Genomic DNA, 20,540 nt, shown 5'->3' on the forward strand with positions numbered 1-20,540 from the left:
TCTAGATCACTTCACCTGGACAACTGAGACTCTCCACAGACAAAGTACCTCAAAATGCCTTTAGTCTAACTTCAGCATCAAAGTAAAACGCTTCAGTTAGTGTTGTCCAGTGCTTTGGTGTAGCTATGGCCGAATGACCTGAAAAACTAATGACATGCATAGCTGTATGTCGATAGTTAGTTTGGACTTTTACATGCTAGCAGGCTGACAAAACAAAATTTATTAAAATTACAATGCTCAAAAAAAAAAAGCCAGAAACAGACAGCATGTTGACCTGGACAAATGTCTTGTTAAAAACTTTTGATCCAGTTCCATCATTTAGTAGGACTGGATGAACTATAGAAGAAGAACAAGAAGTACTTTATTATTTGTGTGTGTGTGTGTGTGTGTGTGTGTGTGTGTGTGTGTGTGTGTGTGTGTGTGTGTGTGTGTGTGTGTGTGTGTGTGCGCGCGCGCGCGTGTGTGCATGTGTGTGTGTGTTATTGTTTATATTGTGGAATTATAGAGTCTTATGGCCATGGACACAAAAGAATCTCCTTCCTGAATCTCCTAATCTTGGCTTTAGGAGGAATTAGTCTGTGGCTGAATGAACTTCCCATTCGCCACAGTTCCTCATGAAGTGGGTGGGCAGGATTGTCCAGTATGGAGCTGATTTTGTCCACCATCCTCCTCTCTGCCACAGCCTCCAGACTGTCCAGTTCCCGTCCAACAACAGATTTTGCCTTCCTGATTAACTTGTTTAGTCTGTTGGCCTCACCAGCCTTGATGCCACCTCCCCAGCACACAACTGCAAAGAACAGTGCATTCGCTACTAAAGACTGATAGAATATTTTCAGTAGCTTGTTGAACATGCCAAAGGAACAGAGGAAGAACAGTTTGCTCTGTCCTTTCTTGAAGAGTGTATCTGTATTGTTTGACCAGTCCAGTTTGTTGTTAATGTGGACTCCATGGTATTTGTAGGAGTCCACAATCTCTAGGATGGAGACAGGGACTGGGGTCTTCCTGCTCCTCCTAAAGTCCACCACCAGTTCTCTGGTTTTCTTGATATTGGGCTTTAGACAGTTGTTGTTACACCAATCAACAAAGCTTTTTATTAAATGTCTGTATTCCTCATCATTATCATTATTGATGCATCCAATGATTGAAGAGTCATCAGAGAACTCCTGGAGGTGACAGGTTCCTGAGGTATAGAGTGTAAATAGGAATGCTGCCAGTACAGTTCCTTGAGGTGCACCGGTGCTGCTCATCACCACATCAGATATGCAGCCATCTAAGCCAACAAACTGTGGCCGCCCAGTGAGGTAGTCTGTGATCCACTCCACCATGTCTGCGGGAACTTCCATATCCTGCATCTTTGCACTTAGCAGAATAGTGAATAGTGAATAGTGTTGAAAGCACTTGAAAAGTCAAAGAACATGTCTCTCACAGTGTGGCTCAGCCTCTCTGGATGGGAATATGCTCTGTGCATTAAGAAGATGATGGCATCTTCCACTCCAATGTGTTCCTGATATGCAAACTGCAGGGGGTCCAGAAATTCAGACACTATATTACTTATTATATTACTAATGTGTTGCTTTGAACTAAGAAGTTGGTGTACAATTGCTAAACTGTGATGCTTTGCATATCTACCAATGTGTAAAAGCCATTTATGAAACCCACTCAATTTGTATGATAGAAGCACAGACACTTAAATTACCAAAACAAATCCATTACAACTATTTCTTATGAATATTTGTATTTTTATTTGTATACTTGTATCTTTTGTGGCACTAAACATCATATGACACAATCAATTCACAGAAAACAACAAAACAAAACAATTCTTTGTGCTGTATTATCCGAATATAGATTTATTCTTTGAATTTGTAATCTCAAATTACTGATAGTTTCCTTTAATTGATTTCCAAGTGTCTAGTTGCACCTTTGCTTTCTTGGCACAAGGGGGACTCATTTCATTGTTTTGTATCTGGGTATGTTAACTCATTTGACTGATATCACATCTGCATTCACCATGCACTGTCATACCAGAATTGCCTCAAATTATGGAGCACCTACAGTAAATATAAGTATTTGAGATTTTTTTTCTGTTTATATGTAGTGTATGCTCTTAGAAGTCAGTAAATCTCAGTCAATGTGTGATGATTCAGCACTAAGGTCTGTATATTGTTGTGCTCAGGACAAAAATGACTGTTAAAATGAAAGGCCAGTGCTTGTGATATCTTACACCAGAGGAGACCATAATGGTTGAGTGCTCTGACAGCTGCAGAGCATGTTTATGTAGTATCAGGGTGTTTTAGGGACTTTAGACACCACGTTTGACTTTCCGTTGCCCACTCCACACTTCAGTGGAAATAGGAAAGTCCCAAATTGACCCTGGTAATTAGACTCCTGTCTAAGGGTGGAGTAGGATAAGGCTGACGACAAGATGAAGAGTGGTGTGTGTGTATGTCTGCATGTGGATGCTTGTGTCTGTAATCATTTTGAGTAGAACATCTGTGAATACCTCCTTTGTTGAACTTCTTCCTTCTTTGGGGAGTGCAGGTTTGGTTCTGAGTCTGCAGCCAGGTGACAATTCACCCACTTGAGGCTGCAGATAAACCAATAGATCAATAAGATCTGTGCATCTGATGGTCTGCAGCTTTCTAAATATGCATCCTCCATGCAACACCAGAGTGCTAAACAGTCAGCAATTAAACATTAGGCCTTTGCTTCTTGTTTAATTCTATTATCATATATTTTCAGTAACAAGAAAACATTTGTGACTTCGTAACCTGCTTTTAACAGAAAGGTGTTATTTATAGAAGAGTACAGTCTATTGTAATACAGCCTATCACATGGTTTGTGCTATACAGTGGTGGAATCATTGACACTGGGACATTACATAAACTTATGGTTTGAAGTGTTTAACACTCGTTGCTGTGCGTGATCAAAATCCTGCATAACATCTTTATTAAGACAGTACAGAAAATTCATAAAGGATGTCTAATGCATGTTTTGATACTCTTTCTGTTTTTACATTTTACATTAACACCATAAAACGTCTGAAGTACGGTAACTTGCAAAATTTCAAAATAAAAGTCCATGATTTTTTTTTTTATAATGGATGTTGTGAAAGCCAGTCTTTCCTTATTGGATTCTTATCTTTAAAGTGGGTCAGACTTAATTTATGTTTAGTAATAGACTTGTGTTCCTGTATATGTACTACATTATATTATATGATACTATATGATATAATCATGCATTGAAAGGTAGGTGGAATGACAGAATATAAGCCACTGATTCATATTTAGTTATTTCTTTCTGTCACACAGGCTATACCAGTGTGTTCAAAATGTGATGGGTTTTAAGTACACGAGCTGACAAAAGCATTGAGACGTCTTTCCTTTTTGAACTTCTTAAGAAATTCATTAGCCTTGATGTTTTGAACCTGCATGCAAAACAGACAGATGTCAGAGAAGTCGGAAATGCAAAAATTATTATGAATTTAACCCTTTACTTCCCTTTGCTGCAATTGCTTTCGAAAGGGAAAGCACCATCTCTCGGGTTAACTCTGATAACGTTCATTAAAAGCAGACGTGCGCTGGCGCAGCTGCACTGTAGCTACCTGCAGTTGTCAACATAGGTGCGCTAGAATACACACAGCCTAACCCACACCAAACCTCTGACTTCTTCGCAAATACACTTGCATTCTGACTCATTAATGTGGCGGGTTATCTAAACTACACAAGTCATACAAAAGGAAAGCGAGTGGTGACTTGATCGCTGCCCGTGTTATTTCATGGATATGGATTACGCACCGCTGGCCACTTTGGATGGACTGATCCCAGTAAACTGTCACTGAGCGTCGAGAAGTTTCTTTCACCCGCACTCACCTGGAACTTCTTCAAATCCTGAACGTCTCGCTCCCAGTTAATGCCGAGGATCATGACCATGAACGGTGACCACCAGACGGTTGCAACAGCGCCGCTGGATCTGAGCACCAATAACCGAGAGCGTGGGAGCGCCGGTTCTAGGACTCCGGACTGCAGAGGTCACGCCAGGGACGCCCGAGTGACAGCCGGCTCACCTGCATCCCCAGCGTGTACAGGGACGGTCAGTCTGGGAATACACTCCTCCACCGTAAGAAACTCACCGGGCTCACAGACTGGTGCTGCTCGCAAACGGCCGACGGACACGTCTCCCTCCAAGCTTCCTTTAAGGAAACGTCCGTTTCCTCTCGAGCCGGATCCCCACAGCCAGTCACCGACTCCATCAGAAAGTGGTGACCGCTTTTCCCCAGCGGAAGATACGGACTTGACATTTCGGGAGAGTGTCGCGGGTCGTTTGGAAAGAGCCGCGGATGAGAGCAGGGTCAGCGTGGCACCAGTGACTCCCGTAGGGAACAGGGTCAGCGTGGCACCAGAGACTCCCGTAGGGAACAGGGTCAGCGTGGCACCAGAGACTCCCGTAGGGAACAGGGTCAGCGTGACACCAGAGACTCCCGTAAGGACTGAAGATACGGGACTCGGTTTAGATGGATATCACATACGCTTTGTACACCACTTTAATTACAGTAAGTGTTTTTTACACTCTGTTCTCTTGGACGTTTTAAGGTCCCAGCCACTGACCACTGAAACACTAAGGCTAAGAAAGTTTCTTGCACTTCAAAGAATTGCTGTGATTTTTGGGGGGTGTAGTTATAATCTGCTTGGTTCCCTGTGCTCTAAGAAAACTGTTCAGTAACTAATTTTGCATTGGTCAAAGTAATGAGGCTGGTTGTGAGATATGAGCATAAAGTGTATACAGTCTTCCATTATAATAATCCATAAACCAGTAGTTTTCAAAGAGAGAATGGCACAAGGGGCACTGGGAATGATTTTCTGGTGTCACATGAATGACACTAATGTGTAGCAGCACATCGAACCCTTCCTTCAGGGCTTTTGGTCACTGGTGGGTCACAGCTGCAACAAAGGTAGTTAAAGTCACAACTGATGCAGCAGCTCTTTGCTGCTGAGTCAATGAAAAAATGCACACTCAGCTGATTTCCAGCTATTCATCAGTCTCCTGCACTGACAAAGTACCTTACCTGGTCTATTCATAACTGAATAGTATGCATATTCATGCTGAGTTGCATATTTACTACACAATAAATGACTTTGTCTGTCAGTCCAGCCTTTTCATTTTCAGTGTATTTCCATGATTTTCTTTATTTATTCATCACCTTTTATGTTTTTCTCTCTTTCTGTGTCTCTCTCTCTCTCCCTGGTCATCATCCAGTGTACAGTTTCCCCCCAGTCCCAGAGCCAAACCCTCATCTAGCCCACCAAACCGAAAACCTGCTGACTGATATCGCTCTGGCTACGCATCAAGATGAAGATGGAGATACGTATGTTAATATTTAAATCACTGAAATCATGGTTTAGGTTGGAAGTTTGGGTCTCATTTACATGGTAAATAGCTTACTCATGCGTCCATCCATCCATTACCAATCCACGTCACTGACTCATGCAGTATACTTAAAACATTACTATGATTCATCCACCTCATTTCATGCAATTTTATTATCATCTCATTTTAGTCAAATGGCTGAGTTGACAGATGAAACTTGGCACAGTTCACACATTTCACCACAGTCATAAATATTCATGAGATTTCCAGCAGATTGACAGGATTTATTGCCATTTTTTTGTAGGTTGAGCAGAACCAGCTCACATCCTCATCTGTAAAGACCAAATGTGTGTTTTTTTGATACACTGTACATGATGACTGTGAGATGAATAGTTTACTTTAAGATGCACAGCATTCCTAACTTCTTGGAAGTGGTGACTCATCAGTTGCAAACTAGCTAAATATAAAAGTTTAATTCAGTTTAAACTCCTTTAAAACAGTTAAATGCTACTAAGACAGGAAAGTTCTATTTAAAATGTAATCAACTTTGTAATGGAAAGTACTACTAGAAAAACAGTGTCAGGGAGTGAAGAGCACATATGCATAATATACACATACAAAAGGTGCAACCATCTCTTAACCACTAATAACATTAAAACATGGCATATAATATATAATAAGATGTAAATTAGCAATATTTTAACATAAATCATTCTGTACAGTATTGCAGGTTAAAAGTTTCACTCATATTTTTGTCTCTGTCTTTGCCTTAGGCCTTTTTGTTTATAAGAAGAAAATTCAAGTGACAGTGAGACTGTGTCTGCATGTACAATACCAGAGCTCTGAAACCAAAACAGTTCAATATAGTTCTGCCTTATCTACAGGCACATTTAAATGTCTTGCATGAAATGTCAGCCTATATCATAGCTTCTTAACAGCCAGCGATAGACTTCAGTCTCCATGTTGCCTCTCTGTAGACCTACTTAAACTATGTTCAAGGGGATCAGCTAGCTTTGTAATAAAAAGTGAAACTGATGTAGTCACATTAAATAACTAGTGAACATACTGAAAATCTAGTGATTCACTAGGCCTGACCTAAACAACACCAGTCTCAACAAGTGACTGTCTGACCTCATAAACTTTCTCATGTTGCACAACTTGGATGTGGTTTCTCAGTTTATTTGTTATGAACTGTGTGACTCACCTGTTTCTGAATATCGAACAGGTATAGTCAGTGCCCCCCATCACCCTGATAGCCAAACAAATTCTTTAGTATTGTTTCACTTCCTTTAAGGGAAACTGGTTTAGTGTAGATCAGGAAGTTCATAAAATGGCAATGGAACTAGCACACTAAGCTGGAGGTGATAGCACTTGATCTGTTTATTGCATGTACACTATGTGTTTGTTCAACAACCTACAATTTTCAGTCGACTGTTTTTTAGGGTGAAGGATGGGGACAATGGCAATAAGAATACTATATACAGGCCACTGAGGGTGTTTCTGAGACCACATGAATGCAAATATTAAACTTTAACGCATGGTTACTTTACTTTGTCTGAAGATCTAACACCACCCACACATTAACTGAAATGACAAACTCATACAAGAACACATACAAACACCTGATCACACACAAAATCAGGTGACTGAAAAATGACTGTCCAAGAATTCAGTGACATTTTGATATTGTGGTTTCAAAAAGTATCAGCATCATTTGCATCCACTCGAAACAAACTCGTGATGACCAAGATTTAGCAAGCCATAAATCCTGTGACATTTCACAGCTGCTTTTTCATACTCTTACTTGGTCCATATCAGAGACATGTAATCACTGCTGTTAACAGATAGTGGCAAAAAAATTTAAATGAATGCAATTTTTGTACTTGAGGATTCTTAAAAACCTTCTTTAACAGTCGTATCCAATAGTCTGACTTTATTTTCCTTATAAACCTGCAGTATTATTTCTAGAATGTACTACAACTGTGTTATCCAAAGTTGGATGGCAGCCAGAAAAACAATGAAAAACTCATCTCATTAGCTAATCATTTAATGCAACAACACTGCATTGCAAAGACCTTTTACAAAAACAAACCCCTTTGTAATGAAGGGCAGAACTTGATTCGCGTGTGTAGTACCTAATTGTTGCTTTGTGGTTTTTTTTAAACTGCGTGTGAATTCTGCAGAAAGAAACACTATCATCCCCCTTGTCTTTTTTCACACTGCCTGTATGTACATAGGTTTGTATGTGCATATGTGTATGCATAAGTGAGTGATGGCGAGCATGCGCCTCTTCTTACGTCAATGGGTGGGTTCATCTTCAGTTCTCATCGACTCTGAGCACCTTAGTTTCGGGAAAACCAGTCTGTGCGCAGCATTTAAAACCAACTGTGGTTTTTCTCAGGTGTCTCTGTCTCTCTCTCTTTTCTTCTGTGTTTTTAAATGAATGGGCTCAAAAAACCCAAACATCCTCTCCTCACTTCCTCATTTACCGCTTTCTTTCTATCGGCTTCTTCTGTCTCTCTCTCTCTCTCTCTCTCTCTCTCGCTCGCTCTCTTTCTGTGTTAGGTGTCATTTGCTTATCCTCAGTGTCATTCGTATGTGTGATTTGCAGATGTGCAGATTTTTTTTTCACTTCTCCTGCAAGTGAATGTCCTCTTCCAGTCAGTCAGTGGATTTGCCTGCACCACAACATAACTATATGCAGAGTCTGCGATACTTCTTATTGAAACAGTCATACAAAGATACTGATGTTTAGCAGGTAACTCTCAACTTGTTCAGCATTCTGCATGCTGACATTTGCTAATTGTCATAAAACATAAAGTTCAATTGTTGGAAATGCAGTTTTTAAATATTTGGTCATAAATTAAAGCCTTGCATACCAAATTTTATAATTTATTTAAGAACTGTGGGGAGATTTCACTCATATCCACAAATGACACCCTTCTGGTGCCACATGAGGAAAATTCGGGGGATCACTTATTTAATTAATCATATGTGGAACATGAAAGGGCAGCACAGCCGTTAGCACTGTCGCATCACTGGAAGAAGGCCCAGGGTCAAACAGGATTTAAACCCAGGGCCTTTCTGTGTGGAGTTTGCGTGTTATCCCCATGTCGGCAAGGGTACTCCCACCATCCAAAGATATGCAGCTTGAGGTTACCCTAAATGGTGACTCTAAATTTCCTGTAGGTGTGAATGTGAGTGTTTGTCTTTCTCTATGTGTCCCATCTGCAATAGGCTGACAATCTATCCAGGTTGTATCCTGCCTCGTACCCAATGTCAGCTGGAACTGGCTTCAGCTCCCCTTACAACCTTGGAAAGTGGATGAATGGACTGTGAAGGTCTTTAAAACTACCCAGTTCCACCAATCCTTTAAGTAGATGTTAAGATATTTCACTGATTAAGTGGAAGCTTTTTAAATTCATCTACCTAACAACTAATCACCAAAGGTGTACTTCTGTTTCTTTTGTTTACTGTGCTAATTTGTTCTTCAGGCTACTGCACATCATTCTTTGCATCCATCTAATCACTGAACTTAATCTTAGTATTGACAGCAGTCAAGGTATTTCTGTTCATCATGTACATATCAGACAGGCAGGCACATTCTCTTTTCACAGTAAAGCAATGACATGCAATGGAAAAGACTGTTTGCTTATGGTGTAAATAAGTCATTATATATTATACAAGTCCACAGTCCATCTTCCAATTGTTTTACAATCTTCCAATGTGGCTGAACTGTTGTATAAGAGCATTAACACTGACTTTAAGATTGCAAACTAAATCTGCAAGCAAACTTTTTCTGCACATGTTGTCTGTTTGTCTGATAATTACACAGATTAATGTTCAGTATCCTGTGTCAGCCATGCAGTGTATCTAAGCATGCAGCTCAACTACTGTGCAAAAGGTTTCTTTAAAGGGACTTCACATATTCACTCATCAGCTCTCTAACTGACTCAAGGTTATAACTGATCACCTTACTGTAAAATGCACTGTGATGGATTTTAGAGATGTTACTCCTATGATGCATTTGGAAAGCCTTTCAACAAAAAGAAACAATAATTTGTCTGTTCATCCAAGTTTGCTCAGGCACATTTCCCACACAAATGCCTTCACCGTTGCAATGTCTGGAAGTTGCATCATCCCTCATGACAAGCAGACTATACAGTGCGGTGTAAGGCACCATTTCTTGATAACTGCACTGTGATACATTTTTGCTTATCTTATTTGCTATACACACACTGACACATCACCTCATTGCTCAGCTGGTCCACAGACCACAAGAGATGCTGAGCTTTAGGTTGATCATTCAGTTTGGCTGTGCCCTCACCTTTCATACCAAACAGGATACCACATTCATGCTGCCTTCTCTCGCAGTCCATGTTCTCTCTATCGCTCTCTTCCTCACTGTCTGTCTCTTTCTTACTCTCTCTCTCTCTCTCTCTCTCTCTCTCACGCACACACACACACACACACATGCACATACACTGGGACTGACTATGTTAATGCAGCAAGCTTGGGACTCCTGTCTGTGTCAGTGCCGTTGTGCCTGGGGTTATCTGGGGCTGTGGTCTGCCCCACTTCCAGGAACTAGAAACAGTACAGTTTCATCTTAGGTGAAAGAGAGAGATAAATACACATAGAAAATAATTTAAGAGGCACTTTAGGTGAATATGATGCCAACCATTAATCTCACTTAGCTCAGTGCAAGAGAGTTTAGATGAGCTTTAATTTTGTAGTTGTTCACAATGCCAAAATGCAGCTGGATTTGGACTCTGTGTTGTCACTCTTCACCACACAAAACCCTGGTTGTCATAACTGAACAGCCTCTAATTATATCTGACTGTGGATACACTTTACCATGGTCACTTCACTGTAAGATTTGCTGTTAAGACAATGCAGTTGGTTTTTAGGGCAAATGAGGGTCAGCTGATGCCATGCCCAGTAAAAGTGGGCAGAGATCTTTCTTGATACAGATTTTTTTCAGCTGTGCTTACGTCACTAACAGGAACAAGGACCAGCTGAGAAAAGAACCAACACGCTTACTCCTGTTCTGCTTTTTGCTCTGAAGTCAGGAGCAACTGAACTGATTGTTTATTGCAGCTGCAATTCTAACCTGCTCTTGCATGACAACTTTTTGATTTTTAGTCACACTCTGGAGTTGATTGCCATTTTTTAGAAATTTTGCATGTATGTACCTAAGCACACAGTTTATCCACATCTTTATTTTTAATTGCATACATAGACATAGTAGAACATGAATTTCCTTGTTTTTCCTGCAAACATAGTTCAATAGACCACAGACATTATGTTCATACATCTTACTTGCCATTTATTAGAATTAGTCTACAGATTGTTAGATTAATGTGATGCTAATAAAACTGTAGATACATAGATAGATGGATGGATGGATGGATACATAGATACTTTCTTCTGTGCACTGAAAGTGTAGTTGATTTGTGCAAATGTGTAACTTAGTACTTGTCTCTAAGTCTTTAATGTACTTTTTTCAAGACAGGAAATTACAGTTGTTAATGACTCCATGTCAGTGGGACACATCACTGAAAGGAAGTGCTGCAAGTGCTTTTGTCATTGTGAAAACTTATTTTCTGACCTCAAACTCAATGCAAGGGTACTTTAAACCAGTTCTCAAGAAGCGTCCCTGTTTCCTGTTGCTCGGTTGTACTGTATGTCTGATTATGAGTTATCCAGTGAAATAGACTGAGAGAACCTACAGAAAGCCCCTGTGAAAAATCACACAGCTTAATGGCTGTTTTTCACAGCACACAATTTGATAAAGGCAAAATAATGCTGCCATTGTTGCTGACAACAGGAAGTGACATGAAACCAGCCTGGCTCTTACTGGAAAGTGGTTCTTCTGACAGCATGAAAAAGAAAAATGTGAAAACTTACAATGCTGTTTTTCACAGCATGCTCTCCCCTCACTCAGTTTCCTGCTTTTTCCTGTCCTAAACCTTGTCCTGCATTTGTTCTTTTGCTTCATATAGATAACACAGATACTGATTTCCCCTTTATTTTTGATAAGGGGGTGATACTGAGTACTGTGACTCATGCTTGTACATCTATGGTGCTCCTTGGTACAACTGTCAGTGGGATCAGTTAGATAAAGTGGGATCTGCTGTTTCTGGTCCTAAAATAAACTTCACGTTTGTGGGATCTTTCACCGAAAAGAGTGGTGTAGGCTGTATTTATTAAAACAATTGTTTGTTAGCTTACGTCAAACTTTAAAAGGTCTCTGCCCCTGCTGGGCCAGACATTGTCCCACACATAGTGTAACCTCCATAAAACCACAACCTGCTGTTCGTCAACAAGTTGTAACTTGAACTTTATAGGTGCTGTTAGGAAGCTTTTGTTACCTTTGGACTCAGCCAAGCTAGCTGTCACCACTGTTTATACTAAGTTAAGTCAACTGGTTACTGGCTGCAGCTTCGTATTGAATGGACAAATATAAGAGTGACAAAATATTGCTTTAAGTTACCTTTTTGACTGACTTTATTTCCACCCTGTGGGGTGGGGTGATTTGCAGGTTTTAATAGTTCGGACGTGACTTTTAAACAGAACTGCACTCAGACATGTGGGACATCCTTATAGTTGCATTCAAAGGAATGCCATGACATTATATAGAGATTGCTACATTTTAAATCATTTTTGTGCACACACATATAGTATCTCTAATTATATGGCACACATTACGTCAAACACATAAAGTTCTGATCTGTTATCTGTCATTTTCTATTTGCACCAAAAAGTTACTTCCAGGATATAGAGTGTTATTGGGTCACAGTGTCAGGAAAACATGTGACCCATTTAAATTCCCTCAGTAGCAGAGTTCTCTTTTTTTTTCTACTGTAACAGTTCTTTGTCAACTCTGTAAAACTGTGTCACATTCCTTAGGTTTTATATATTCATTGCAGAGCTCTCCATATAGCTGTGGTGCAGGGGGAATTGGCCATTGTCTGGAAACTGATCCACATCCTGCAATGGGCTCATAGAAACCTTGATATCTACAATAACCTCCGACAGGTATGTTCATCAAAACATGCATACACACATGCATTGGAAATGCAGAATTGTAATTAATAGTTTGTCATTTGAAAATTTGTCTTCTTTTCTGAGGTATAAGTTTTTTTCATGTTTTAATTATGTTGTAAAATGCATACAACAGGGGTTTCAGCATCAGTCAGTGATGAAAAATAGATGCTGACTAGAAGTGTGACAGGGGACTTCTGCCCTAACAACCACAACATGTACAACACATTTCCCTGCCTCGCCCTTCTGATAACAGTAACATGGAAAAGAATGAAAGAGGAAGTACTATGGTTTCCTCCTTGCTTTGCACTGTGTTATCTGTACACTTACAGTCATGGTGGCTTATGGTTATGAAGTGGAATTCACCCTTCCCAGTTTCTCCACCTGTACTTGCCACAAGTTAAAGCCATGCTGATGCTGGGAAGGACTAAGTGTGCTTTCCAGTGTTCTGTTTAACTTTATGTGTGGTTTCTAGTGTTCAGTTTTCCTATATGTAGGGATTTATCACGGTTTTCATATAGGCTTTACCATGTTGTGAAATTCAGAGGGGAGAGCCAAGATGATTAAGCAGAGCACGACACCTCATTAACCCTCAAAACATATCTCATGTCTTGGCCGACAACAAATGAAAATGCTGGAAAATTTCATGGCATAAGTTGCAAACTCTTTTAATTGGCATTTCAGGATATGGATAGCTTTTTCTTGCATATAAAGAGTCTTACTGACCCTGAACAAATAAACACAGTGAATTTTAATGGAGGTGACTAGTCTGTATTAAGAAAAAGTGACTGTGCCCTTAAACTCCTCACATAATGTCAAGATAAGAGAAGAGCAACAGTGTACCATGGAATTTCTTACTTACTTCTAATTTCTTACTTTACTGGAATGTCTACAAGGAATTGTTGTGAGTGTTTCCCAATCCAGGGCTGTCCCAGCCGCTGGCCTTAAGCCAACACTTCCACATTCTCTTCTTGACTTTTGTCTCCACCTCCCTTTTCTTCTCCTCTGCAGTCTGTCAGCTTCCTCTCTTTCATCCTTCAACAGAGAAAGCACCTGAGGCGTGCAGAGCTTTAGTTCTCAAGGTTGAGGTTTCATACCACACAGGACACCACGGGCCTGCTTACCAGAAATAACGCTGTTGCTTGTTGTCTTTCCTCATCACTGAGGCTTGACAGAAAAGGTTTTGTGATATCCTGTCTGCCCTGTGTATGAAAACACATGCACACGACACACATACACAGACAAGCTCTTTTTTTTTCTTGAAACATTCACATTATATAATGACATATACAGTTATAATCAAAAAGGGAGATTTTCAGGCACCGGTCCCGTCACAGTCATTTGTCTACCAGATTGTGTGGTTTTGACTGAATACCAGGCCTGAATAACATACTTATCAAAATGAGGCCAGGGAACTTTTTATTTTTCAAAACATAAAGTTTACCAGTCAGGTCTGATTGCATTTTCTGGCACTGCCCAACCTCCAAAACAGAAAGTACAGTTTTTCCAATATTGATGACAAATCCTGAGTTTCTGTGGTTTGCTTATGGAACTTTTTGACAGAGTGTTAGTATCGGTACTGTAACTGAAGATTAGTGCAAGGGGTTGATTTGGCTTGCACTCCCTGATCTACTATGATGGTAGAGACAGCTGTTTGATACTCCCACACTGGTCATGTTATCTGTGCAGCTACACAAACACATACTATAGTAGTATCATTTTTGGTGCTTACACCACAGCTGATGGTGTAGTGTGTGGTGCAGTCACTAGTGGGGACTGGGGACTGGGGACTGGGGACTGAATCCCTGTCTGGGGCACCCACACTGAAACATGATAAAATTGGCCATGTGGTTTAGATTAAGAACACCCATCCATTCGAACTTCAACAGTGCAATTACAAACAACTCAGTAATTACTTTTTTTAAAGACATTTCCAAAAATGATCATGTTCATTGTATTGTTGAGACATTTTTGTTGAGACATTTTTGTTATAGTCTTGCATACTCATTCATTTCTGTTTGTTTATGTGGCCTTAAACAAACATGTGGCATGTCGTTTTGTGTGTGTGTGCGTGCATGGGTGTACACGAGCAAAACGTGTGTGTTTGTGTGTGCATTAGTATCCTTGTTTCTGAGAAGTCACATGACCCCCCCCCCCCCCCTGCAGCTTTGCCCTGAGAGGTTCAAAAGGTAATTTACAGGGACTTTCCCTTCCAGCACGTGTCTCTCGCTCTCTGCCGTCTCTTTATCGGTCTTGCTCGCTCACTACCATGTCTTCCTATCTCTCACTGCATATATATTAAGAGAATTTATGATCTCTAACCATAACTGATGCTATCAGTATAACTGTCAACATCACTGACGTAAGCACCTGTGATATTTATTTGTGCAACAGTACTGCCTTTAACCAAGAATGTTTACCACAGAAGGGCTCTGTCTCTTAACGTTGCTTTCCACTTTACTTTATGTTGGGCACTACCTAGAGCCTTTCTTCGTGGTCCAAAAACATCCTTTCTTCTCCTCTCATTTTTTCACCTCTTTCGCACTGATCCACTCACTTTTCAGGAATGCAAGTATGCAAGGACAGACCAAGGGGAAAAAGAAGGGATTTTCCCTTGTGATCCTGTCTTTCCCTTGTCTCCCCTGTGTCATTTCCGTTTCTTCCTCATTCCTTCATATGCCACCCCCTATCGCTCCCTTTCCACCCGTCCTCTTATCTTTGCTGGAGTTTTGGTTTAGTCAGTCTGAAATGCTTTACAGGAAGCCACAGCTAGACGCTGCCAATTTTGACTGCTCTATTTCAAAATCCTTAAAAAGGCCTTACACTGGAAGGTAATTTCATTCAAAATGAAACTACCATATCACTTTTTAGCATTATGTATTATGTATTATTTATTATACGTTTGCAAAGTTGTTTAATAGTGAATAATGTTCATAGGAAGTTTAAGAATGTAAATTTTATAGGGAATATAATTGTGTGTGTGTGTGTGTGTGTGTCTGCGCTCCATCTCTGCTGTGAATATAACCAGCATCAATGTCTGTCTGTAGTCTGTGTGTGTGTGTGTGTGTGTGTGTGTGTGTGTGTATGCCTGCACACACTGAGGGTGGTTTGTTCCAGTAAAAAGCAAAAAGTAGTTTATCAGGGGGATAGCTTCTTTGTGGAATTCCTCTCCTGTGTCAATGCCAGTGTTCCTCCCTTCAACTCCCATTTCCCTGAATCCTGAGTCACACACACACTTATGGTTAAAACATACACACACATGCATACATACACAATAGTAAAACATTCAAAGTGAAATTTTGAGCAACAGTCTGATCCTGATTGCCGTCTTTATTGTGTAACCTGAATAGCAGCTAAAAAGTCCAGGTTTAAAGACTTCCCTTTATGAGCAAGTTGTCAGTATCCTCCGTGGCAAGAGTTGACATAATTATCAACAGGATGATACATGCTAAACTCACCCAGAGGATCATCCTAGATTGCTTAAGTGGTTTCATTCAGTACATGGTATACTGGTAAACTTTTTTGTTTTTGCTGTCATTGCAGACTTTGTTCCTTCTTGTGGTAGGCCTGTTGTTGATGTACGTTGTGTGATATGTTGTTCAAAGGTTTCACCCTTGACTGAGATTTTTTTTTTTAACTTTATTATAGACTGCTATCAATTGTGACTGCGAGAACTGGTTGGGTGTGTTGCATTCTATGTCATGATGTGTAATAATGATAATCCAGCTAGTTCCTTGTGTAGGCATTGGTCCAATCTTATGGGCATGGCTTTTTGTGCCTCTGACCTTTAACCTGCAGAGCAGGTTAGAAATGAAGGAGGGCCTTTACTAGAAACAATAAAACTATTCCTCCAACATCAAGTGGTCATTTAATATTTTAACATAAAGACCAGTAACAGTGGGAAGTAGCTAGTATGAAAAATTGTTAATTGCTGTTTTTACACTTCAGTTTTGTTGTATGAGTTAAACAATCATGACACGTGTTACTTAATGAACTTTTGAGGTGCTGGCTTGCGAATTCTCTTACTGTTTGATAGACCCTGGATAGCCTTGTCCCCCTATCCTTTGCATTAAGCTAAACTGTCCCCTAGCTCTAGCTTCATATTCACTGCACAGGCATTAGCTCTCCACAGACTGCAAATAGATAAATATTATTGGATATTAAAAAGCCTTGGCTAAGGGACCACATAATTACATTACACTATGAACATTTTTTTGTCAGAATAATGACATTGCTATTTGTTTGCAAATATTGACAAACATAGATAGGAATGATGTCTTTGAGGAGAGTTGAGTGGGTTTAGTGTTGATGTGAGAGGTGCTCATGCTCTCTAAAAGGCACTGAGTGCATGCCACAGCGTGAAACGTTTGTCTAAACTGCCACTTTTGCTCTGCACCCACACCACCCTCCTCCCCTCCACAGACTCCTCTTCATCTGGCAGTGATAACCCAGCAGCCAAACATGGTGGATGTTCTGTTAAATGCGGGGGCTGACCCTGCTGCCTTGGATCGTAACGGCCAAACAGCGCTCCATCTCTGCTGTGAATATAACCAGCATCAATGTCTGTCTGTAGTACTTGCTCGGTACTCATCCTCCACATGCCTAGAGATCAAAAACTATGAAGGTGAGTTGTGGTCTACTGAAACATCTCCTTCATATATAGTTTATTAAATATGTCCTTGATAAAATACTATCCCAAATGACTCTTAGCTCTTCTCATTAACTTACATAAGTCTGATGACGCCATGTGATTCTTCCTCCTCAGTGATTTTCCTATGATTAATTTAATGAATACCAGCAAAGTCTTTGTCAAATTAAGAATATTTGATAAATTTAGATGTAAAAATTATTTTTGGGGGCACTGTTAACAGTAACATTTTGCTCATAGCCCCCTACTGATGCTGGTTTGCAGTTACATAGTAACAGACACCCTTACACAGAGCAATAGACAATAAGTGCATATAAAACAGGCAGTAAAACTGTGAATGTAAAATGACATGTCAAAATGACAACAGTAGTAGAATCAAAATTAAAAACATTCCTACCATCTGATATTATAATAGCAAACAGACTATGTTACCTCACTAGAGTCAGTAAATTAAAGTTTGCTGGGGGATATGCATTGTTCAGTTAGGGTTTATGTTGGTTGTTGTGTGGGCGTGAAAAGAAGAGGACATTTCCTTCCTCTGTGGTTAAGTTTTGGTATAATGTCACATTTCCATGCCTCCACCATGCAGAATACATGTCATGTCAAAGCACAGAAAATGTTTTTAGTATGAAAATAACAAGTCTGGCCACAGGAGAAAGCCCCCAAAATACAGAAGGGACCCTTTTTCTTTGATGAGTATTATCTCAGTGGAGCTGAATTTATATATAGAAATCACATCTAACGTCATAACATTATTCAAGTGAATAACAAAGTCTACCTTCTATTGGCATAGACTTAAAAGATTTGTCGGTAAATAATACTTAAGCATTTTGTGCATGGCAGGAATAGCAGACTCTTATATATTTCCTCACATCTTTCAAAAACGTCTTTCTTAATTCAGCTCTGCTTGTTTACAAATCTTTCAGTAAAAGAATCCTCTTGGCCTCTGGGGTTGTCTGGTAGCAGTCTGCTAAGCATTCCCAGAAAAACAGAGCAGCAATTTCTTATTAAGCTTCACTGCCAAAAGATGACTTTCCCTCACATCCTCCACCATCTGTGCCCTCAAATCCTTAATCAGTTTTTAATATTGTTATTATTCTTTTAATTGTTTCTGTGTGGTTTCTTGTGTGCATATGGATTCACTTGTGCGTCTATTACTGTGCTGTACATTCATATATACTCAGTGTAAAATTCAGGAACTGCTTTGTCCCTGTTCTCAGGCTTGACCCCTCTCCATCTTGCTGTGCTGCGAGGCCATAGAGATTTGGCCAGAATGCTGTTGGATGCTGGAGCTGACATCAATGCCATGGTCAGTCACTGTGCTGATCTGAATCAGCACTGATGGAAATTTCACAATATCATAATTTCTACATTTACTGTATTTAGGTCTATTAATTTTTCCCATGGTGTTTTTTTTTTTCCAACCAGGATGTTAAAAGTGGCCAGAGTCCCCTTATGCATGCAGTGGAGAGCAGTAATGCAGACATGGTGTACTTCCTCATTGAGGTAATCAGGGTGGGTGAGGAGAGGAGGGTTTTGAGTCAGCTCTATTAGATCAGTCTGGTTTTCCCATTACAGCTCATCAGCTTCACACAGAGATTCTCATTCTTTCTAGCTTAGAGATGAGCCATTCAAAGAATTGGAGCAAAATATTCATAGTTTAGTTTTATTATCAGCTTCTTAATAACTAGATTTGTCGTGATATCCTCTTTGAGCCTCAGACAAGATAGCCTTAGACTCAGTCTCTCCATAGCTCTATCTTTTGTTTCACTTTCTATGTTTAACTGTATCTACTTTAGGTTTCTTTATGAATCATATCTTTGTCAACTTCTTCTGTTTTTCTTCCGCAGAATGGCTGTGATGTGAACAGCCAGTCATACAGTGGGAATACAGCCCTGCATGCCGCCTGTGGTCGAGGTCAGGTGGACACAGTGCGACTGCTGCTGAAAAATGGAGCTGACAGTAGCCTCAAGAACTACCACAATGACACCCCTGTGATGGTGGCCACGAACAAGAAAGTGAGTAAGAAGATGACAGAATAGTGTTTTATAAGATAGACCTTGCTGAGACTCCTTTCCAAAATCCATTTCCTGTGTATTTGAATAAGCTTTTTTGTGGTTGTTAGTTGCTGCTTTGGGAAAACTCGGATGGCATCAAGAAATCAATGAACCCAATTTCAGTTTACAAAACTGAGAACTGCAAAATCTACTTGTCTAAGCTCTGGTTAGGATGGTTGATGCTAGAAATAAAAAGTACATCCTTCCCCCTAGAGGCCAGACTTGAATGGTGCGGTGTTTTCTCCATATATTACTGTTAGAGAGCAAAATCATTTCAGTGCGTCACTGTGATCCTCAGTTTAAGTCATGCGCACAAGGTTGATGACAGATGCTAAATCTTTTTAGATAGCAGATGTGCTGCGAGGCAGAGGCTCCAAGCCAATAAGAGGCCAAGATCAACACGCTGTGTCAGTCTCACCACATGGGAACACTTTAATAGAAAACGGTGAGAGCAGGCACACAAGCTTACTCACAAGTACATAGAGTTAGTAAAATGACAGTTAACTGATTTATGCTCTTTGCTTTTCTGTTAGGGTCCCCATCTCCTAACCACAGTCGTGGTTGTTCACCTTCAACTACACCCCACATCCCTCATCATTAGCACTTCTCACTCTTCAAAGACATCATCTATGTTTGTATTTCAATTGAACTAGCACAAACGTATTGTCTAGTTCAACTTGCAACTACCTCTACAAAACCAACCAACAAGGAAACATCAGTGACCAAAGGACACCTAGGAGAAGGTTCCGCCATTGGGAAGGCCAGCAGTAATTTACAGCTCGAAATGAGACTTTTGCAAACTGCGCATCTTCTCCTGGAGTCTATAGCGAAAGACCTGCCGCCTCTTGGCTCATCCAGCTGCTGTAGTGGGCACTTTCTGAAGGACTGAAAACAAACAGGTTACCTACAAGCTGCTGCAGACACTGCAGCTGATTTGTCCACATCCATTTTTGCATTACCAAAAATGTGACACCAAATGCAGTCAAAGCTAAACAAAAAGGACTGCTTTTAAAACTGCCTGAAGATTTTAGTAAATGAGGGATACAAATGACTTGATTGAGGACAGTAGAGAGATGTCAGGAAATGAAGGGAAAAGGGTGTCTTTGGGCACCACAGAATCCAAAGTGTCTTGACACTTTATGGCTTTTAAAAGAAATGTATCTGGTCTGCTAATTTTAAGGCTTGACATATTGTACAGTTGGATCCCTTCCTTATGCAATTGTATTAATATATTTCCACTGGAACTTTCAGGTCTCTGTGTGCGTATGTGTTCCCTATTAAAAGTTGTAGCTATTTTTATATAAAAACTTTGTCCAACTGATTCACTTTTGTCGCGTTTTTGTCACCGTATCCCACGGCAACTCACGTCATTTTGAATGCTGAGCTGTGATTGGTCGGTTGGAGACACCAACCAGCATTCA

At 40.2% G+C, this 20,540-nt stretch overlaps 1 protein-coding gene across 1 annotated transcript; it reads left to right on the forward strand.

Annotated features, from left to right (window-relative positions):
- Window positions 1-3,511: 3,511 nt before the first annotated feature.
- On the forward strand, window positions 3,512-20,440 carry bcl3 (BCL3 transcription coactivator). Its single transcript, XM_026317911.2, has 10 exons — window positions 3,512-4,415; window positions 4,488-4,552; window positions 5,257-5,365; window positions 12,300-12,408; window positions 16,837-17,038; window positions 18,283-18,371; window positions 18,491-18,568; window positions 18,913-19,080; window positions 19,465-19,564; window positions 19,653-20,440. Exons 1-10 carry the CDS (start codon window positions 3,913-3,915, stop codon window positions 19,718-19,720), a joined length of 1,491 nt encoding a protein of 496 aa, XP_026173696.1. The 5' UTR covers window positions 3,512-3,912; the 3' UTR covers window positions 19,721-20,440.
- The last annotated feature ends 100 nt before the right edge of the window (window positions 20,441-20,540 follow it).

Source organism: Mastacembelus armatus, chromosome 16 (assembly GCF_900324485.2).
Source record: "Mastacembelus armatus chromosome 16, fMasArm1.2, whole genome shotgun sequence".
Taxonomy (NCBI): domain Eukaryota; kingdom Metazoa; phylum Chordata; class Actinopteri; order Synbranchiformes; family Mastacembelidae; genus Mastacembelus; species Mastacembelus armatus.

Coding starts and splice junctions, on each gene's coding strand:
- bcl3 (XM_026317911.2), top strand. CDS start 3,913: ATGCCGAGGATCATGACCATGAACGGTGACCACCAGACGGTTGCAACA. Junction 19,081..19,464: donor TGGTGGCCACGAACAAGAAA/GTGAGTAAGAAG, acceptor AAATCTTTTTAG/ATAGCAGATGTGCTGCGAGG. Junction 19,565..19,652: donor GAACACTTTAATAGAAAACG/GTGAGAGCAGGC, acceptor CTTTTCTGTTAG/GGTCCCCATCTCCTAACCAC.